At 38.8% G+C, this 23,554-nt stretch overlaps 1 protein-coding gene across 1 annotated transcript in view; it reads right to left on the bottom strand.

Annotated features, from left to right (window-relative positions):
* Positions 1–22,724, bottom strand: part of ATRX (alpha thalassemia/mental retardation syndrome X-linked) — a 61,398-nt gene extending 38,674 nt beyond the window's left edge. Inside the window, 9 exon segments of the mRNA XM_009074802.1 lie at positions 3,589–3,619; positions 3,622–3,666; positions 7,261–10,160; positions 11,045–11,112; positions 13,221–13,330; positions 16,465–16,589; positions 18,140–18,192; positions 19,906–19,961; positions 22,616–22,724. Coding sequence (XP_009073050.1) covers positions 3,589–3,619; positions 3,622–3,666; positions 7,261–10,160; positions 11,045–11,112; positions 13,221–13,330; positions 16,465–16,589; positions 18,140–18,192; positions 19,906–19,926 — 3,353 coding nt within the window. The 5' untranslated portion in view covers positions 19,927–19,961; positions 22,616–22,724.
* Between the last annotated feature and the right edge of the window lie 830 nt (positions 22,725–23,554).

The following is a 23,554-nucleotide window of genomic DNA, read 5'->3' as shown; positions in this document are numbered from 1 at the left end:
AATGTGTAAGCAATATCAGAACTTGTAAATGCATCTGACAAATGACTGATGGAACACATGGCTTATATGAATCAGATTAATTTGAGGGCTGGACTCTTGAAAATGGTTGTAAATTGAACTACAATATATGTTGACCATAATAAGATATCCTATTTCTGTTTTACAATAATTAAAGTGGGCAGATTTTAAGCTAAGAAGCTTCATGTGCTAGCTTTAATATTTTCATATCTGCATTAAAAGCACACTGCAAGCAGCAAGAAAAACAAGCTATGAGAGTGTGAAAACTCCCTCACATTCTTCCAGAGAAACTCAAAAGGGACCATAATATTTACTTGGGTCAAGGGCATGAAATATTCTTGGCCAACCAGCTGAACACTATTGGTGAATTTAATTCAGAGGCACAGAGAGTTGTATGACCTCCAGCACAGGACTTCAGGTAGCAAAAAATAAAACAGATTTTAAAAAATCCCTGCATTTCATTCATTACTGCCTTGACCTGCTGTGACCTTGAGGTGGTCATGTTGCCACACTTCATCTTGGCGAAACGCACAGTGACATCTGTGCCAAGGGCACTTTTCCAACGTGTATTTACACAGTGCCTGAGAGAACAAGGCTGGAATCTCAACCAGGACACAGAAAACCAACTCTAGCATAAAATAACAGTATATCTGCATAATTTTATATATGTATTAAATGTATTTCCCCTTTGTAAGAACATGACCAACAGAAGACATTTCTAAATGATGACTTGGTTACTATGTACTTGTAAGTTATACTATAGGAAGAGAGTTCTTAGAAGAGACACACAAACTGGAAGTTACCCTGGGGCTGCTTAGTTACACTACATGTCTAAACCATCCTTCAGACACTGCAGCAAAAGTGGAACAGTAGGTGCAGCCTCTCATGGTGTGGAGTTAAGTCCCCATGGGAATTTGCACTGTTCTGGCTCAGGAATTTCAGAGTGCCAATAGGATGCACTCATTTAGAGATTGTTAAAAGTCTTGGGTGAGGCAGTGCTACCACTGTAACATAGTTTTTCCTTAACGTCATCATTTTAAATCTCAGTTCATTATTGTGATGTATTATTACCAATTAGATCATATCAACTCTCATGCAGCAGTCGTAAATACCTACTGACTACAGGTGGAAATCAGGTTGCCCAAAACAAGCCCTTGGGCAGTGGAGGATATGTATGTGGCTAGTAAGAGCCACCATACTGCCAGCTAGGGCACTACTGAATTAAATGGGTCTTTGGGATGTTACTAACAATTTAGAATGCTTTAAAATACACCTTTAAGAGATGAATATTTAAATGAAATATTGTATGTGTTTTAAAAAATCAGTGCAAAGTGCCAAGCACCTTGTTCTAAATACTGTCTGTGGGAAGAGGCCGATTAGAGTTGGATTAAATTAAATGCTTGGACAAGAAAAATGTTTTACAAAAATTTATTGTAACCATCAAATATTTAAAAGCATTCTGCATTAAATACACTATGAACTTCTCAATAAACAAAACTACCGCAAACATATCAAACAGTACCATTGAAAAGATCAGAAGGACCAATAATAGAGTTACACAACAGAAGATGAAAGCATACAGTGCTGTGTGGCATAGTATGACCCACTTGGACATTGCACTTTGGCAAAGATGATTTCAAGACTATTAATATTCATGTCATGCACATCCCAAGGTATGCAAACAACAGAACATCTAAACTAGAGATTTGCAAACAGGAGAGTTCCCACACTACAAACATCCAGCAGGTACTACATACCCTCTTTGGCCTGGAAGAACATAGGCAACTTCTCTGAACAGTAGGTAAACTATTTAAACAGTTTGTATTGAGTAAACAGAAGAACAAGTTTTTAACGTCTTGAAATTTGTTCCATTTTTTTTGCAGTTTATAGCTCTGATTTTGGTGCCAAGTACAACGTGTGGTGACCGTGAAATCAGACTGCAGTTACCAGTTAACATGTCTGAAGGTTGACAACACCATTTATTAACAAAATACCTCCCCATCTCAGAAACAGATATTAAAAATATTCCCTAAATAAAAACTTTTAACAAAGAATAGGCTTAAAAACAAAGTACAGAAACTGATTTTTAAAGCCCAGATTTATATTACTGAGTTGTTATCAATTAGTTTAAGTAATTACCCAATATAGTTCTAAAACTAATAATTAACATCTGTCAGAAACATTTGTATGATAAATACTGAACTTTTGACAAAAGTTCATTGGTTTAATTATTCACCAGACACTCACAAAATAGAAAGAAAAAAGAAGGAAAAAATTAATCAAAAGAGGACTGAAAATAAAGCGTAATTTTAAAAAAACCTTGTTACTACCAGAGTTTATATGTTCTGCTGACCCTGTGCTGTCAAGTCCCTAGAAAGCATCTTACTTTAAAAGCTGAATTACTGTATTAAATTTGATGACTGAAAACAAGAGAGAACTCATTCAGCACTTTGATGCCAAACTGAGGTCCAGAAAGGATATAAACAGTGCTTTTTAAATTTGCTTCAAGCACGTATCAAAACATACAACTCTGTGAAACAAAGATACCATATTCTAAACCAGTAAGGCTCAGAAGCAGAGAAAGACTCCATCAGCAGCTGTGCAAAGCTGGTCCCACACATGCTATATGACAAAAAAAAACATCAGTTTCTGAAATACTGTATAAGAATTGGTTGACCAACTCTTTAGTCTAACTACAGTAACTTCCAAAAAGAAACTGTGCCTCGGAACTGAGCAATACTTCACATTGTGCATTCACTTGTTAGGAAATGAAGCCTTGACACTTCTAGCCAGGCTAATTTTGACAGCTACAATGATAACTGGTAAAATATGACATGTCTTAACTAACTTTGTCTTACAGAGATCCATTTTTACTGATCTTGAATCTGAAGTAATACATATAAGCCATAATTCTGAAAATATCTATGCAAAGACTTAAAATATATATGCATAATTAAGTCTCCTTGATACCAGTTGAGCCTATGAACAGTGCTTACAGAATCAGGGCCTCAACTATCGTGTCAGTCACTTCAGGTACTCTTTAGTGGATTAGAATTCAGTTGAAAAATATCTGATACTATTATCTCCACATTTATGTTTTCTCTTTATTAAGTGTCTCAATTAAAAAAGCATATTTAGTAACAGTGATAACCAAAGTGCATTCTGAAAAGACTGCAGCACTGCATATTGAACAGATGCAAACTGTCACCTTTTATCTACACAACTAGCTGAAATTCACATTGATTAGAAGTAGCTTTTTCCCTGCCTCAAACACTCATCACAAACCTCACCCTTCCAAAGGGAGCAGAGCGGACAGTGCTGCAGCGTGTTTATAACACACCCTACGCAGGGTGTGTTAGCTAACACTCCTAAAGACTTGGCTTTGCATTTCTGGATTTTGACCTCTGTTTTCTGGCCCCTTGGTCAAACTTGCGGGCAGCCCATGAGCGAGTCTGTACAGGGCAGGCAGTCGTGGGTTTCACAACCTGCTTGCTCTTCCGTTGCGCCGGTTTGCGCCCATGCCTAGGGTGTGTTATAATCTGCTTTAAGTCCTTAGGGGTGTTATCATACCTATTCTCAGGATCGTCATCATCATCATCTCCTCCTCCGCCACTGGAATAGTCCTTGAAAGAGGGTCTCCCGCATCTCCTGGGGGAGGAAGGGGAAACAAAAGAAACCACCAGAAAACACTTAATGTAATGGAAATCCAGCAATAATAATACAATACAGCACAATAAACAACAAAGCACCTGAACTATTGTCTCCATCAGCAATCCCCACAAAAAACAACTTGGTAATACCACTTTTCTACCAGTTACCTATCTTGACATATCAAATGAAATACTTTTATTAATGAAGTCCCTGCTTTTTCAAGCAGCAGTTTTATCCACATTGTGCTGCTACTACATACAATTTGCAGTTCTTTCCTTATTACATACTGTGAATTTGGTTTTTTACACCAAAACATACAGAGACTGAATACTCCACCCATGAGTCAGAAGTTAAGTTCTCCAAGAAGTTATTTGCTCTATTTCACAAGCTTCATTACTGAGTTTGTGTAAAGTGAAGAGAAGGCACAAACAAGTACATTACAGACTTGCTTCCCAGACCCGGCTGCCCTGCTGCCATGAAGTAGTACTGGAGAATAGTAATACTGCCTTTTTTCACTTTCAGGGTTTGTTACACATGCCATCCTTACTGCACATATCAAAACTCAGCCTGCACTACATGGCACTGTCGGTATGGGACACAGGACTGAGCAAATCAGCACAGCATGAAACCTGCCCTTAAGCTCCTCTGCACTCTGCTGGCTGCACTGAGAGGAATTCCTGTGCGGGCCCCTCCCCTTGCTTTTCTCTTGTTCTTCTGACCCACATACAAATCAGTCAAATCTCCTAGTTAGTAAAATTAAGCTTAGGAAAAGAATCTCAAAATCCTAATGAACTGAGATCTCTTATTCATAATTTCTACTGTTTATTTTCTACCTGTGGGGACTGGACTACAGCTCAACTGCAAGAAGCCTACAAGTTGTGCTAATGTATACACTGGCCTGATGTCTGACAGGAGTGTCTGAGAGGTGAGCACAGAAGTCCTTCACGCAGACAAATACAAGTATCCTGTTGGTTATATCTGATTCTAAGTCTCATCTGACAATCAATCTATGCAGCTTGTTCAGACACAGAACACACACCTTTATTTATTCATCTATTAAGCCAAATGCAAACTGAAGAGAAAGGGCATGTTTGCCTCCTCTTAAAATAATCTAACACAGGCAGAATTTCATAGAATCAAAGAATAACTAATGTACAATCTACACCAACTCCATCCTCAAAGCAAAACTAACTCGAAAGTGAGGTCACTATTTTCAGGGTTTTGGCCAGCCAAGTTTTGAGTTAATTCCAAGAACACGGATTCCAAAGCTGGACAGGGCAACCAGATTCAAGCTTTGACTATGCTCTGTGTAAAGACAATTTTTCCTAGTATCTAAATCCACCTTCCCCGCCAAATCTTGTATCCATAGCCTCTCATCCTTTCGGCACACATCCAGCTCAGCCTTCTGTGTAGGTGCTCATCAGGTGACTTACAGACAGCAATTGTTTATTTTCGGCATTTTCTCTCCGTTCTAAACTGACCCACTTCTCTCTCAGTCTAACTCTACTGTCAATCATCTCACACAGCCATCTCATTTTTCCAATTTCTACATTGTTATCAGTCTCTCCAATAATTATCCAGGCTTTCCACTTGTGACCTGCAACTGAAACAAATCAGACACCCTCTGGTATATTAGAACTGATTTTTTCCTGCTGGGCCATTTCAGTACCAAGTCTATGAACAAACACTGTACATGAGCAATTTCTTTTTTTAAAGTATTTTCTTTGAAGGTCCAGCGCCGCTGAGATCTGTTAAATTGAAGGTTACTGAGACCCATCAATGCTCTGCTATGAAGGAGTTTTAATGGCTGTGGCAGCTACCACACAAAAAGAGCCAAGTTCATTACTATGCAAAACATGAATTATTTGCAATCTCACCCAGTAGTGGCATCACTGAGGAAAACCTCAGTAAGGTACCACTCAAGAAAAAGCCCTAAAAGTCCCAGTCTTATGTGCACAGAGAAACAACTAAAGTTACTCCATCAGAGGGCCTTGAAAAGCAAACACTGTAGGACTGTGTAATACACAGAGAAAAAAACCTTATTTTTCAGCTGTTACTCTATGACAATGCAAAACGCCATTCACCAAACTTTGCTTGAGCTCCAAGTCCAAAGCAGCACAGCAGCTGTGAAAAGCAGCCTTTACATCTGCAAAGATGAACTCTCCTGAAACTAAACTGTGGGAAAACTTAGGGAAGAAGTGGGTCACCATCAGCTTGGTAGGAAAATGGAGGAACATTGTGCCGAACTTGAAATCTGGTCATTTTTTTTCTTGAGGGGTGAGGTATTTTGTTTAAGCAACTACAAATAACAATTTCATTTTCCATTTAGTGTCTGCCTACAAGGACTTTTTGGGAAAGCCAAAATACAGCTATGTTCCTTCTGCTATCTTATCATAGAATCCCAGAATGGTTTGGGTTGTAAGGGACCTTAAAGATCATCCAGTTCCAATGCCTGCCAAAGGCAGGAACACCTTCCACCAGACCAGGTTGCTCCAAGCCCCATGCAGACTGGCCTTGAACACTTGCAGGAATGAGGCAGCCACAGTTTCTCTGGGCAACCTGTGCCCATGCCTCACCACTCTCATAGTAAAAGATTTCTTCCTAATAACCAATCTAAACCTCCTCTCTTTCAGTTTAAAGCTATTCCCCCTTGTATCTTCATTAACAGATTCCTGTTTTGTTCACTTTTTGTTTGGTTGCAGCTTTGCAAACTACTGTATCTGAGTAAACTGTTACAGCAAAGTCACGTACAGACAGTTCTATGAAACATCATTAGAAGAAAAAATATAAAAAAGTGATTGATTTACCTGTCATGGTAATTAAAACAGAAATAATTTTTGCCCCTAGTTGAAAATTCATTTATTAAAAACATGTCTACTGTTATCATTTTCTAAGTTCTTTAAACCCTTGAAGTATTCAAATCCAGCAGTCCTTAATTTCCTAAATTCCCTAAATCTTTAAGACACTGATGAATCGGTTCCATCTTTGCAAGGAAAATAATTATTACTATTAAACCTGATATGAAAACAATAAGCAAGGACAGATTCCTGTTCAGTGACACCAGCTGCTCTAAGGCCACACAGATCTTGTGAGGCACAAAAATCCTCTACTTGATTTTTAAATGTATACTACAGTGCCGCAAGTTTTCAGAGTCATCTCTAGTGCATAACCAGGAGGTGGTAACTCAGGAGTTCCCTACGTGTCTCCTCCTGAAAATCAACTTCTGCTGAACAGTACCTGGGCAGGCAAAGGGAGGACCAGGCTTTGGAGAGCTGTGCTACAAGGCAAGACCTGCTGCAGCTACAGCTTCCAGCTCCTCAAGCCTCTCCATTTCCAGTGACACCCTTAATTGTAACAAGCTGCACACACCGAAATCACGGAATCTTAGAATCATAGGACAGTTTGGGCTGGAAGGGAATTTTACAACAGGTGCTTCCCAACCAGTATCAGAAAACCTAACTGGCTGCAATCATTTAGATGTATAATTACTTACAGATGAATGCTTTCATCTCTAGATTATTGTTACACAAATCTTATGAAATTCCTCTATTAAATATCAGTAATACATGTACATGAACATCTTTTGCACACCTGATGACTGACAAAATCCTGCACTAGCAGACAGCATCAAGCTTTCGGTCACTGGCCTGATCTTCTGCTCATCGCTGCTGCCATCACCTGAGGAGTTCTGTTCATCATTTTCTTCCTTATCAGATGAGGAAGTGGAAGTGACAACCACCTTCTTTTTTGTCACTTTCTTTTTTAAGTTAGCCTTTTTGCTTTCTTTCATTGACCCTCTTTTAATCTTTTTCTTGCTATCTTCATAAGAATCCTCATCAGAAGAGGACAATGAGTCGTTCTGTTCTTTCTTGGAAATTTTCTTTTTGTGACTTATTTTTTTCTTCTCTTTAGTTTCAGTCCGTTTCTTACGCCTCGTGACATCTTCAGAAGAGCTCTCCTCTTTTTGGGCAGATTTCTCAGTATCAGAGGATAAATCAATGTGTACTCTTTCAGCTACTCTCTCTCTTAGTTTCCTCTTTCCTGTTAAGACTGGTTCCTTTTTAGCTTTGTCATTTTCAGAAGAATTGCCACTTCCTTTCTCTTGAGATGACTTGTCAACATCAGAAGAGGAATCATCTCGTTCTTTCTTGAAACATTTCTTCAGTTTTTCAGATTTCTTCGCTTTGCTTTCTGATTCTTTTTTGTTATTCAGCCTGTCTTTTGAAGACTCACACTCGAGCCCTTTCTTTGGAGATTTCTCAGTGCTCTCTGAAGAAGAATCTTCCCGTCCCTTTTTCTTTTTCAAATCCTTGCTCTTCTTACCTTCAGGAGAGCTCTCCTCTTTCTCCAGTGAAGACTTCTCAACATCAGAAGACTCATCATGCTTTCCCTTTGCAGGTTCCTCTTTTGAGTCTCTGTTTGGTTTTAGCTTAGCAGCTGACTTCTTACCAATCTTTTTATCTTTAGAGGAATGATTAACTTCCTTCTCTGGGGAAGACTTTTCAGCATTGTCATCTTCAGAAGATTTACCTCTCTGTTTCTTCAAATTTACCTTTCTCTTACTGCTTGCTTTCTTCCTTTGCTCTTCTTCAGAAGAATCATAACTATCTTCTTTTCGTGAGTATTTCTTACCTTTTTTTGCAGCCTCAATTTTACTCAACATTTTTATTTCCTTTTCTAACTCAGAATTGTAGTTTGAAGAATCTGAATAGTTTTGTCGTTTCTTTTTAGCAGCAGCAGCATTTTTAGCTGATTTGCCTCTTTTAGCATCTAAATCTGAACCAGAACTAGAACTTTTTCGTTTTCGCTTTCCATTCTCATCCTTTACAGGTTTATTCTTTTCAAAATCTGAAGTCTTCTCCTTATCATTTGCTGGTGCTTCACTATTGCTATCAATATCTGAAGAACTACGACTCATCATAGCTGCTTCCTTGAGAACTGCTGGCATCTCATCAGAGTCTGAGCTCTGATCTAGATCACATGGCTTTTTGGATTTAGAGAGTTTGTTAGGGCTGGGGCCATCAACAGTACTGTCAGAAAAGTTTCTTTTATCGTTTTCCCCCCGTGGTTGTTTTGGTGATTTTCTCTTACGTTTTTCATTACTTGTGTCATTGCTCTCTTCTTCTGAGTTGGAGGACAAAGGGCTGATGTCTGTGGGGCGCCTCAGAGGGGTGGTCTTCACACGTGGTGATCTCCTGAGGTCAGATTCCTCCAGAAGGACAGCTTCATTCTCCGTGGAGGGTTCACTGCCAACACTGTGATTTTGTTGCACAGAATCACAATTTTCTGCTTTAGATTTTATATCAATGTCTTTATTTTCCTTTTCTAGACTGTTGTCTTGACCTTCAGCTTTAACTGGAGACTCTGAAAGGGAAACAGGAGTCAATTTTACCACCAGTTCTTTAGTTCCTTTAGCCGATGACTTTAACTTAGCACCACCTTTGGTGTCCTTCAGAGAAGTGTTCGATTTTGTATTTGAATTTAGAGTCTCATGATCTGCTCCTGCATTTCCACTGTCTTGCTCATCTGATGGCATCTGAATCTCCATAGCAGATTCTAGAGTCTCAAAAATATCTTCAGGAACAGATGAGGGAATGGACACTATATCCATGTCCAAAGCCTCTGTACTGTTAGGTTCATACTGAGGTTCTTCATTTCTGCCAGACTTTTTCTCTTCCCCAGAAGTAGGTTTGCTATCTGTCTGCTCCATTGTTGGAACACTTTGATCCATGGGCTCGCTGTCAGGCCGTTCTGATACAACTCTTTCCTGTGTCTGTACAGCATCACCCTCTTTTGATGCCACACCTTTCTTGCCTTCATCTTTTTTCACTTCATTTTTTTCTGATCTAACATCAGTTTTTTTCTCTTTGGTATTTTTATCTTTGATTTTAACATTCAGTGCCTGAATCTCCAGGTTCAGATCTTCTTCTAGTGCCAGATGAGCTTTTTTCATGTCACTCAACACAGATTTAAAAGCTTTCAGCTGACATAATTGCACAGTTGGGCTTACTTCTACATTTTCTGCAGCGTTTTTCAAAAAGCTTACAAAGCTAGAATTCAGATTTGTTGTAGTTTCCACCAGTTTTTTTGTTTTCTTAAGTAAGTCTTTTGGCACCATTAGTGCTTTGTAAGAATATGTTAGTGAACCTGAATGTGAATTATCTAGTTTTTTTTCTTCACCATTGCAGCTTGCATTATTTCTCTTTGGAGAAAACTTGACCGTATTGTCATAGATTTTACTTTTTTCACTTTCAATTCTGATCTTTTTTTTGTTTTGTTGAAGCAACTGTTCTAAATTTTCAAAGACACTGTCACACGCAGTGACCAAGTCCAACAAAGGCTCTGGATGGCAAATATAACAGTGCCACTGGTTATTTTCATCCAGGATAGTTGAGAGCTCCTTTCGGCCCAGGTTGCGCAAAATGCACTTTTTACAGAAGGCATTATGGCAAAAGTCACAGCAAATCAGATTTCCACCCTCAGCACACCACCTGCATGGAGACAGAAGGAAGGGAAGAGTCAGATCGACAAGGTGATACATTTTTAAGTTCACATATTTAAAAATCCAGATGATATACAGATTTCCATTAATTGAAACCATCACTAAAAGCATGTCTGAGATGCACTCAGACGAGAACTGGGAAATATGAACACTCAGGAGTTAGATTAGAAGTCCACAAAGCTGAAACAGTCAGTAATTTTCAAACACAATTTTAGCACTGATCTTAAATATGAGAAAAAATTTATTAAATTTTATTTTCCATGTTTCTTTTGAACATTTGCAGGGGGTGGAGCAATTTATTTTACAGCAGAATGAATTAGTTTAAGCCTTTCTAACTGTACTTGGTATATTACTACTGCAGACACATGGAAAAAAAAGCCCAATCTAAATTCTAAGTCTAGATTGCACCATGCCTGATGAAGGCATGAAAAGTGGTGGACAGGTAAGCCCATAGGCATCACAGATTGCACAATTTTGACTTAATTATACATTTAGCTATTTGACATCAGGACAGAGAAGTACTTTAGTACTTCAGAAGTGGGAGACACATCCAGAGAACTAAGTTTCTGTGGCTAACAAGGTTTCGAATGTCAGATTCTATCCCCACTTTCAAAGTGTTTAGTTTACTAAATGTTAGTTAGAAATGTAATGTCTTACAAGTGTTTGCTATTGGATTTCTTTATAAACTGTTCTCCTGTTTATTAGTAAAATAACAACCAAACAGTTAGAAAAACCCTGGGATTGAGTACTTCTTGGTGAGAAACAATTGTTGATTGAGCTCTTATGTACCGGGTTTTATCTGTCAATAACTTCATTACTGCAAGGAAAAACCCAGAAGAGCTGTGGGTGTTGTTTCAGAGTTTGTACACTTACCTACACTGTTCGTCCATCCCATCTGAATCACGGCTAATGTCATCGCTCATGTAGTACTTGTAGCAAGTCTGTGAAGAAAGAGACAGGACAAGGAATTCTTTATTAGTTCTCAGCTGGGCTTCTGTAATTGATTTCAGCACATATTAGGAACAAGCCAGGAAAAGCAGCAGCTGCAAGGCCTTCAGCATTCTAAGCCTTTTACATTTGTGTTACTCCAGAAAAACATCTTCCATGGACACAACAGGTCCCAAACCATCTCTTCTTATTTAGATAGCTCAAGGTTTATTTCAAAATTAAACAGGCTTTTGTTAGATGGCTGCGAATCTGTCTATTTCAGAACATCAGCTGAATGTTTCTTTTCAAATCTCTTAAGTTTTTTTCCATCTATTTCCTAGGTAAATCAACACCACATCCTCCCTGACTCAATCAATCCTACGGGAATTACCAATTTCAGCTGTATGCTCCTTATGTTAGCAGCTGATCCCATAAGGCTTTAAATGGAAATGCCTTCAGTACTTATGTTATGATCCAAGGCTTCAATTTCCAGGTGCAAACCAAGTATTCCCACTGACAATGTGATAATAGTAAGGAAAAAACACACACAACTTAGCTAGGAGTAACAGTGGTTTCAGTTGCTCAATTCTTTTAGCCAAATTTTGAAGGTGTGGTGCTATTTTTTATCTCAGGTGCTAGTGAAGAAGGTTCTCCCAGACCTGGAGCTCTACTTTCAACAGGCATTAATAAAGTTATTAGCTAAATTCTGTCCTTTTATCCAGTGAATCAGTGGATTGAGAATCCAGATGTGGCTTCAGCACCTGGATTTAAAATGATGCTGCCCCTTTATCTGGAACAGACTTGGTACATCTGTTCAACTAAACTATCCAAACAACCAAAACCAACAAAAAACCCAGTAAAATCTGATGTTTAGACACTGGATGGAACACTTATAGACAAAGGAAAACAACTTCTCAGCTCTGGGACTGTTTACCTAAGCAGGATTAAACTGAGCGCAGAACTAGGCACCGAAAGTAATGGAAGACCTGGAGCATGGAGATCAGGGATTTCCATTCCTCTCTCACATTAAGGTAAGCCCATGTTCAGTTAAGACAGAGAAAATTTAAGGGAAACAACCCCCAACATAATTTATCTAGTAGAGCTCACAATCAAGAGCTGCTATTGAACGTGAGAAACTAAACAAGTTACAAAAATGAGCCAGGTCACTTGCAAACATTGCAAGAACATGTTACAGCTGTATGTTAAGGACTTAAGGATTTTCAAGTCTAGGAACAAGAGTTGGGACTCATCTTGTAAGCAGCATTCTGCAAATCATATTTTGTAAAAGAAACAAGCCAGGATGCATAGAAGAGGCAGAACATCAGACTGGGCAGGCAAGCCTGAGAGTCAGCTGAATGTGTAACATTAATCAGGAACTGGGGAGAAGGAGGAGGGGAAGAGGAATTCTACATGTTCATTGTAACATGTATCTGTATCTGTCTATCTTTGGTGGTATCTTTATAAATACAAAACCTCTACAACTGCAGAGATATGCAAGACAGATATTGCTGCACCTCTTGGAAATTAACAGAGGTCTCCACAACAGGAGGGAAGGATGTTTCCTTCCTGCCTTGCTCCCCACTTTTCCCCACTGCAGGCAGCTCAGGGCCCATCTGGAGCCACCAGGAAACCACACAGCTGAAGTCCCAGATGCTGCTTTAAGGTTATGGACTAGATCATCATTACAAATCTGCCATGAACTAAAACATCCCAGGAGCTGGCAGAACCCAAGAAGGCTGTTTTTCTGCTCCTTATTCCAATGCTGTTTTACACAGAATACTTTACCAGAAGATACAGACTTGAATCTGCCCTTACAATACATTATGAGCAGACAGAAATTTCACACAGACCACTTAACATTAAAAATTCACTAAGATTATAGCCTTAAAGTTGTAAAAACAAATTACAGAGAAACCACAATGAGTTTAACAGGGTGTAGGAAAAAAGGACTACAAATTTTAAGTATATTTTTCCCCTGCTTTTAGTTTCCTTAATTGTAACAGCTAATGACTGAAGAGTTAATTGACTAATAAACAAAAACTACTCCCACAAAAATCCCACCCAAATCAACTAATATGACATTTCAAACAAAACCAAACAGCAGAGCTGCTTTACCACATACCTTACAAATTAGCACTTTCAGCGTAGGATGTCTATAGATTGAATCCTTCTGAAAATGGTTCACCTGTTGTCCACAAGCTGTACAGCTTACAATTCCATGCAGTCCTTCCTCTACAAAGAGGATTATAAACCACACATTAATTTCTTTCATTTTTAGTTTTTTTTAAGAAATCTGTATATACATATTTCATTTTCTTACAATATTTTGGCCTGTAAGGCTTTTCATATGCCTTTACTTCTTGCCACCCAGCACTAGAGAAATTTTTCTGTAGCCACTCACCATTTAAAGACTGAAAAAATTCTCCTCTGATTTCTATGCTTCAATTTGGGGCCAAGATATAGTTCTGTTCCTTTCAGAGATTTGATCTGGATTAACTGTTCACCTCATGAGAACACACCTAAATGAGAGTCATCACTAAAGCTCTTTCAAAGCAGCCCAGACGTTCTGGACAATCTTTCTCATTTAATCTTTGTCCATCAAATGTCATTGCAATTCATGTTTGCATTATGGTATTCCTTTCACATACAGTTTTAGTTTCTCAAAGGAAAATACAGAAAACTGTTATAGAAGACGCACAAAATCCTTGTAACAGTGCCTGAGATATCTTTTCTCACATTTTGTTCCCTTCTGGATCACAATTTTTTTTGTTTGGGTTCTTCTGAAACTACAGTTTTGCTATAATACAGGTGTTCCCCTCATCTTGCTGACTGCTGCCACAGTTTGTGTACCACTCTGCTGCTGTACCTACTTTGGTCAAGAAAGCATATGAACTGCCCTGGAGATGCAGACACAGGCCACAAAGCTCCAGCAGAAGAGTCCTATCTTTTCAACACTGTACCCCTGAGGAGTGCTGCATGACCATTTCTAGAAGTGTAAAAAGCACAAATGGAAAAAGCATTCCTATATGCTGAACAGGACATCTTGCATGGAGAGAACAGAACCAACTCTCAAAGATTAATAACTTAGAGAATTAGAATGTGACTAACATCATGCATGAGCCCATGTATATGCACAACCACATTTCCACACAGTCACATTTTACTCCTCTTCAACCACAGATGGATAAATACCACTTTGTAAATTATAAACAGATTTTCAAAGAGAGCAAGTGTCTTAAATGATACAACGGGAAGAACGGATAGTGTGTACAGGGCTGTTTGTATCCTGGGTACAGCTGTAGGTGTGGCAACTAAGATAGTGCCAGTATTTACAAACAGATTTGCCTTGCTATTGGCTGCTTTATATATAACCCCCCTCTCCATTACTTTTTGGAAAAAAAGAGTGAGAGAAATTAATTTCTGTTAGTATATTATCTACCTAACCTTTCAGGTTTAGCAGCAGCTATGGAAAAGCAGCTGACACAGCAGCTTTTCAAAGATAATCCGAAGAAAGGCCCTTTGGTAGGGAATTTCCCACAATTTAAAAACAAACTAAAAAAGTCTTTGAATTGTTTGAGAGCTTAGGATTCTTGCTAGCTCACCAACGGATAATCTGCCTGTATGTGACCCTGCTCAAACATGGCTGCTCTCTTGGTGAGTCAATGAATGCTCCTGCATCGATGGTGTTCCAACAGAATTCCTTAAGAAAGGAACACCTGTAACACCTGATTGCAACCAAGCAACTGTACTGAGTGATGCATCCTATACCTGCTGAAAGTACAGAGTTTAATGGGAACTTATCTTAGCTTCCACTGCTGCGTTGCAGGGGCAGCAATGGAGGCTAATCTCTGTCAGCCAGAATCCTTAATGAAATAAGAGCCAGAAGAGTGGAGGTATTTTTAGGATAATTTATCAGGAGGACAAACAACTTTTTAGAGTACCAAATGTGGTCATTGTAAGCAACAAATTAAACCTGTTTTAATAAATGCTTTAAACTGTATTTACCTCCACGCTTTTTGGGAGCTTCGGGTTTCATTTTAACGGTATTTCTGCTTCTAAATTCAGGCCCTTTAAAATCATCTTTGTCTTCATTCAGCACTGGCTCAGGCTGTACAACCACTGTACCTAGAAAATTTTTATTTAGAAATTGGAAACCATTACACATCCAAATGAAGTGCAAAAGTTTAAATAAAGCCAATAAAAAAGTGCAATCTGCTGACTAAAACTCAACAAAGTTTTGAATGCATAGATGTTCACATAAAAAAACCAGCACAACCAAAAAACAAACCATCACACACTTCAAACTACATCTGTGTTGCAGTTGTAGGACAAAAGCCAAAGACTGAATGGGCTGAGGAGCAAAATCTGCTCTCTCTGCTCTGGTGTGGGACGTACAGGACAGGACTGTCATACCGCTGGGGGTGTGGCACAGGAATCTGCAGTGCACTGCTACAATTAAAACACTTCTGTTACACCACTTAAATCCCTCAAAACCCTGCGAGCAGTTAAGAGTAACTATGCTTTTCTCTTTGCCCCCTTCTCTCCAGTTTCCCTCATCTTCATTTATTTCAGCATGAAATACATGAAAAAGCAATAGAATAAAACCTGCTCTGTCTTTCACAAAATTCAGGAATCAACATTTTTTTTTAAACAAAGAGTTTTAAATCAAAATTATGTGAATGGAAAAATTATCTTTCCTACTTAAGAGCCCAGTTTTACTACTTTTGTTGTGAGGACACTGAAAATAATCTAATATTCTGAAAAAATAGTTTTTAAGTGACTGCTCTAAATACAGCTACTCATGCAGTAAAGGAGCAATTTCTCATGTAACTTTCCTGGGTAAGAAACAGAAGAGATGAATCAAACTTACGCTGTAGTTCAGAGCAGAGGGATATAGGCTTATAGTATTAACCGTTTCTAAAAGGTGCTTAAAAATAGATCCAATAGTGACATTTCCCACCCAGAGTTAGTGTTGCCTTTGTTGATCTACTTGCTAATAACCTCGAAGACAGAACAGTAAGTAAAGACCTCCAAGTGAGAGAGTTTACTTCTACAAAAGAACAGAATAAATTACTCTCCCTGTTTTGTGACCATTTTATACAGAAATCAGCAGGCATTGAGCTTAAGTACATCTTTGTGTACCCATGGGTCAGGCTATGCCTGGTGCCAAACTGAAGGTGCTGGGTCCCTCCTGGACATGTGTGTGCACAGGGGCCATGTCTGCACTAGCAGGTATGTGAGTCTATAGAAGCAAACAGGACCTCAGACAGGCATTTTACTAACACATCTTCATTCTAGTTAATTATTTATGCTGCACCATAATTTTGCCTAATTTGCTGAATTCAGAAACAAAAGACATGACCTACCTTTAGGCAAGCTTTGCATATCTACATCATTTTCTGAGTTCTCATTTGAAACATCATCATTTACAGTTTCATCGGCGACTGGCTCATCGTCTGACCCCACATACTTTGTTACAACTGTAGGTTTCCTGCACAGACACAAAAACCCCACGCTGTGACAAACAGAACATACTGCAGTTCAATGAGCCTGGAGCTGTACAGACAGAACTCCAGAGGAACTGGGGGAAAACTATGTTCTTTTAAAATTAATTTAAGGCATTATGAGATATGCTCCAAACTATTACAATCAATATACTGTAGGGTAATATTCTGATTAGGAACAGGAATTCTCCCCTCTTACGTGAAATAAAAATACATACTAATAGAACATTTTTGTTTCACAGGCTTGCTGTGTTTTTGTGTGAAATCAAGGCTTGATGTGTAACAAAGCACAAGCGAATGCCTGCTCAAAACTGTATACATCATTCCAGGTCTAAGAGGCAGTACAAAGAGAACACACAAGTATTTGCAACTGACAAAAAGCAGCTTGGCAGAAGAGATGCTTGCAAGGAAATAAAGGAAATGCAGAAAGAAATGAAAAAAATGACTGTTGAATCAAAGGACTGGTTGCCAAAATTCCAGACAAACATAATTTAGAACTGAATCCATAAATTTAATTACTTTATGATGTCCAGACAGGGAGAAAAAATTGAGTATAATTTTCAGTGGTCTGAAGGCAATACAGGAACTGCTGCAGGACACTGGTTTTGTCAGTAACAGGCACGGTATGATTAATGTATGATTGAAAATACCTTTAGTGATAGACAGGAAGCAAAAAAACCAAGACTAAAACTGATGTAACTGGTGAACAATTCAGCAGCACACTGGATTCAGAAGATGAGCGAGAAATTAAAGCCAAATATAAAACCACACTTGCAAATACGGAATGAAGACAAACATAAGGAGATGGAAGAATATTAATTCCAGTAGACATGATAAAATACACAAACTCGGATAAGAAGGAAAGTGAAAAGAAATGTAGACTTTTAAAGAGCAGCACTAAGGCAGCTGTTGAAATGGTGCATCTAGAAGAGCTCAGCTGTCTGTACAGCTCATGGGACATAAAAATCATCAAGGACAGAACTTGAATGATAATCAGATGAGAGCAGAGGAGAGCAGATGAGAAGGAGTTTTGCTAGAGTAAGTCTGCTGTTACTCAGGTCAGAAATAATTTGTCTCCAGTAGGTTCCAATGGTTGGTAAACAGTTAACTCCATACTTTTTCAAAGAGGGAAAAAGCATTAAGCAGGGACACAGCAAACAGAATTTTCTGCATAGGACAGCTCAATAGCACAGTTTGATTCTCCAGTCTCCCAGCAGAGAAGGACGTAACACCTTCATTCCATATGACCCAATTTACATTTTTGGAAGAATCCTGCATGTAGAAATCACAAGAGTGAAGGAACACTCCTATAAACTCCTCAGTCCTGAAGATACGAGATAATCAGGCTTTATAGCTTTAACTTCTGACCCTGAGAAATGGTATTTTAGTGTACTATGAGGCATTTGTTTTACCAGCACTCTGCTAACTTAATGGATTTATACTGGTGTATACCAGAAATATCTGGCATAGTGCATGGATTTTTCTATAATTTCACAGATCAAAAAGTAATTTATTTGCTTTTATTTTCCAAACCAACCTTTTGGAACGGGATGATCCTAACGATTTGGTTCTTTCTGAAGAACTACTGCCCTAAAAACAAGAAAAAAATTCAAGGTCAATCAATGCATTTGTATCCAAGGGATTCGTCAACAAAATCAGTTTCTTGTCTTATCTAGAACACAACACAGAAGTCACCAGTGCTCTTATTAAAAAAAGAAAAAAGGCAGCAAGAAAAGCATTACCAAGTGACAATTTTACCAGTCAGACCACCTCAGTTAAGCTATGGAATTTCAGATCAGAAGTAAGACTCCCAGAAGTCATTATTCTTTCAAAAACAGACTTTAAAATAGGTGTCACCATAATTGAAATCTCTAATGCTCACTAACCTCCCTATGTATAGATCTTATAATGAATAAAGAGAGGGCAGTGATATAAGCTGAGACATTCAGAGAGAGACACTGGACATATCTCAAGCACTGAGTCTCCATGGAATTGAGGAAATCCCCTCCTCGCAAGTCTCAACTGGCAGTGCCTGCTCAAAATCCTTAGCTTTCTGGAGAAGGAACTGAGAACAGCCCATGATCACTGGATGGTCCCAGCCACAAACAGCTCTGGGGTCTCCTGCGCCCTCTGACTTGACAGTGATGGTAACTGCTGCAATCAGCAGGCAGAACTGCCTAACTCCTCCCCACCACTGTGCATTCCCACTGCTCTGCAATCCACTGGCATTCTTCACAGCACCTGCTGCAGCAGCTCACACAGGTCTGTGAATGCTCTTCACACCTCGTGAAGAAATCATCGCCTTTCCCAACACACAGATCCAGAAAGCTCTGGAAGGCTGACACCAGGGAATGTCACTAGGATGCACCCAGGAACACAGACGCTTGTTATATGGCTTGTGTGCCAGGAAACTTTGGCTGTCTTCATAGGAAAACTGATTTTTCAGAGGTTTTTGCACTCATATCATAACTAGGCCTAGGCAGCTTAAACTACCTGAATGTACAGCAGTAAAGGCAAACTAAGTCAGGACACGGGCACTTGGGTTGGCTCTGCATTGTAAGATACTGTCAACCAGAATGTTTCCCACAGGAGAATATATATGAGTAGAACATACCATATGAAAAAAAAATTTAATGTACATAACACATCATAGAGAAGCAATCTGTTCCTGTTTAACGTAGATCCTGTATGTCCATGTTTTTTCTCTTTTAAAAAAGGAAGCATATTTGCCTCAGAGGACAAGTACCTACTGTTACCTGAGTGTCAGAGTGGGAGCGTAAATACAGACCAGTTCTTTTAAACCAAAAGTAGTAAGAGCCTATTACCATATAATCCAAAGAACAGAATAAGGGTGAAAGAATATTAACCACATTTCTTCATTAAAAAACCCTCACTCTGCAATATATTCAATCTGAGTCAACATCACTTTTTATTTCCTAACAAAAATGCAATTGCACATTGGCAAGCAAAACCAAACTCTCTAGACTGTGTTAGAGAACATGGTGCTCAGAAATTACTGTGCTTCAGAAAGACAATGAAGCTGCCCAAGTAAATTAATGTATTTAAATACTTCAGAAACAAAAAGGGAGGAGGATAAAAACAATTGCAATGTAGAATTTAAATTTAAATTTATTTTTATGTATGTTCTAGCTGATGTTCCTATTCAACAGGCACAATGGCATTTACTGGGTGGTTCTGACAGTACTATCTATTGTAAAAGCACCACAGTGAGCTCAGCATTTCCCACACTGCCCATTCTGCACTAGACATGCAACTACAACTCAAAAGCATTTTTGTTCCTACCTCATCTCTGTTGTTCTCCATTGAAGCTGGACTTCCTTTGGGTTCTCTACTTTTACCTGTGGAGGGAAATTAAAGGAATCCACTGAAATGCAAGAAACATTAAAAGTTCTTCACACTGTACATCAAAGCATTGCTTATGTCTCAACAGCATGAATAAAGATGACTGTGTGACTTTCAGAGACAAACTGCTGCACACAAAACACACTCCACTCTATGGCATGAATTTTACAAAAATCATTTGGAAATCCCTTTCAGTGAAGTCACTGATAGGCTGAAAGTCAACCTTGCCCTGGGTGAAGAGACACTGAGGCAATGAAAGTGCAGCTGTATGCAGAAATATCATCGGTGCATGTTTGTTCATCTCTCAGGAAGTTACTTCAAGTAATCATCCTGACATTAGAAATAAAGTATTAAATCAAGGATCATGGAACCACAGACAAAAATCCCATTGAATCAGGGTATGATTGAGAATTCCCATTTCTGGACCTTGGGAACTGCGGAATATAAAGCCTAAAGACATGCAGCCTGTTCCAATCCACCAATCCCAGTAATGGAAGGGAAAGTTTTGAGTGCAGTGATTCAATGATACTTGCGTAAAGTTGTTCCAAAGGCTTAGGAACAGCAGAATTTTAGCAGATGCACTACTGAGAAGGAAGTATAATTACAGGACACATATCATATTTGTGACTTTAATGTAAGACTAACGCTGCAACTTCTTTATCCTTAAACTTCAGTTTTGGGAAAACCAAACAGTTTCCTTTCACACTTAAAAAAATGAAATAACTCTGATTAGAAGATTTAATGCTGGGCATTTGACCTAGGCTGAAGTGCTTCAGTAAATTTCAGCCAAAACTATCCAGCCATTTCTGCATGTCAAGAGGGGAAAAAATAGATGCAAAGGTTTTTTCCCTTTTAAGTACCAGCAATTTCTTCTCCAGAATATACAAGTATTTCCCTATTCTGAGGGAAGAACCTGAGATTCGAGAGAAGAATGACATTTCTTCTGAAGACTAGATGCTGCCCACCACCTACTCCTGACCAATTCTGCTCAAGTGACAAATCTACGGAAAACAGCAGTTTGTACAGCTTGGCAGAGATTTTCTGATCTGGCAGCTACAATCTCTGCAGACTCTGCACTCAGCCTGGCAGCCCCATGCATATGTGCTATTCTCAAAAGCAGCTGCACATGTTCCACTGTCAGTGTGTGCCTGAGCTGCACATGTGCCACCCCACAGAACGACCCAGCGTGCTGCATCCATCCCCTCACAGCTCCTAGTGCTGACCCAGCTGCTCCCACTCCAACCACTCCAGGGCTACAAGAGCACAGTGTTTACCCTGGGATTGCTGCTCTGGAGCAGGACCTGAGCACCTGACACAAGAGCAGGCAGTCAGGCCCTCCTACACTCTCAGTGGCTCTCCTGCAGGCACCCATGTGATGCAGAGGAGGGAGACAGTCAACTCAAATGCAGAGAGGATAAAGAAACACTATTAAGGCCGTAAAATCAAGTACTCAAAAATTAAGCAAAACCAGAATGAAAGTTTCTGGTCCAATTTCAGATTATTCATCATTCCTAACACGTAAGCCTTATGGTACAGCTCAGCTCCACAGCAGTGCACAAGATGGAAGTGCTCAGCAAGCAACTGCTTCCTGTTTTAACTGACCTGTGTGTATGGCATGGACATGTTCCAACCCTCCTGAGCTACACCTGATCATCATCACCTCACTCTTCCCAACACTCTACCTTTACATATCCTCCAAATGCTGAAACAAACCAAGATCTATGCATCTACAGCACAATCGAGTTTACTATTCTGCTGAAGTTTCACATGAGTAATTTCTTTTTCCCCCGTTAACAGCTCAGTTTGACGCTGACACAAGGAGGTGAGTTCCACAGGCAGCAGACTCCCTCTCAAGAAAAAACATTAAAAGATAAAACTGCACACCAGAAAACCCATGGAAGGTATTACTTGGGACAACAGGAGTTTGAAAATAAACTCTAACACAGCCAACACACTCTCATTCTCCTGTACTCAATTCGGCACCACTTTTAGCTCATTAAACAGCAGAGATTGAAAAGTTTTGCATCTGTATCCAAGTTAAACTAAGGAACAGATTTAACCAGTTAAATCTGGAAATAGATTTTGTTAAGTACTGTTACGAAATTATTTCACTTTATTCACTGTAATCACAACGAAGTGCTTAAAACTTGTTAGCTATTTCTAACTTCTAAGTAAAAACGTCTAATACCAATTCTGGTCTAGTGCAGGATTCAAGGTTTGTCAAAGTATTATTTTCTTTTCAAGCAGATTACATGTAGAAATCTTTTTCAAATAACTATGAGAGCATAATCTCCAGAACTTCTTCCACAACTACAAGAGCTGCCAAAGCTTTACTTCAGCAGAAAAACCAAGCTACTACATTTTTAAGTTCAGGAATACTGAACAAGGATCAACAAGCACAGGCAATACATTTGTGTTTGCCATCTTGTGCCTCATAGGAGGTATATTACCAGAAGATTAGATTATTTTTATATTTACAAAAGATTCAGAACTGAAATATTTTATCAAAGGCCTATTGTGTACTCATTCAGATATCACCACTTAAAGTCACCTTAGGACCTGGCATTGCCCCAGTGAAGTAACACCACCGAGTTATTTGATTTTGGACTCACATATGCGTTGAAAATAAAACCATAAAATCTGCTTTTACCTATGCTTTTGGTTTTAGATAATGCAGGAGGAGAGTTTGCGTCCTCAGACTCTTCTGATGAGTGAGCCAAGAAGTCATGAAGTTTCTGCACCAACGTATTCAACTTGCTTTCACTGTTAAAATACAAGTTATACTTCAAGTTACTTATATATCTCACTGGATTCTACCAAGCTTGAAAGAAATTATGTCTCTTCTCAATTAATACACACCTACAAGAGATTTAAACATTTGTTTCTGCAAGAGAATATCAAAGTAAGCAAAAACCATACAATTTTGTTAAACCCTGAGTAAAACAGTAAGTGCAGCCTTATTGAAAAAACAGCACCAATAATAAGTCTATTTTAAGAAGTTTTTACAGTTTAAAATTACTGCCAAGTTCAAGAAACTCCGAGTGGTAACGCTGCTGTGACATAAAGACAGCAAAAAAGGAGTTTAAGATTGTACTTTGTCTGAAGCCAGCCAGGTAAAAATAGTAAAATCTTTTATGACCAAAAATGGGGATATAAACCACTAGAAATAACAGTAGTGTCACCTACAACCTTAGGAACAAACAGGTCCATTGTGTATGACAGATAAACACATGCAAAACTTTTATTAATCAACCATCTACATACATATTGTATCACGTGTTCATTTTGTCAAAAACCAACCATACAGGACCAGATAAGTCATGTTTCTATGAGTACTGATAATTAACTTATAAACAGTAATACCCTGGGAATTTTAAAGAGGCACTTTTAGACCCCAGAAACTGTTAGTCTTGTGTATATATACTCATGATAGTACAAAAGCAACACCTTGACCCTGTGCTCTGGCTAAAAAGCTAGAGTACTTCATAACCTACATGTTATTTCCTCCCATTAAATTGTGTTATTTCAGATTTTCTCCTCCCAAGCTTTCAGCAGTTTCCTGTTGTGCTGGTTTGAGTTGAAGTAGAGT

Source organism: Acanthisitta chloris, unplaced genomic scaffold, assembly GCF_000695815.1.
Source record: "Acanthisitta chloris isolate BGI_N310 unplaced genomic scaffold, ASM69581v1 scaffold10095, whole genome shotgun sequence".
In the NCBI taxonomy this organism is placed as follows: domain Eukaryota; kingdom Metazoa; phylum Chordata; class Aves; order Passeriformes; family Acanthisittidae; genus Acanthisitta; species Acanthisitta chloris.
Note: the sequence above shows the minus strand (reverse complement) of the source record. Positions and strands in the feature narration are given on the sequence as shown.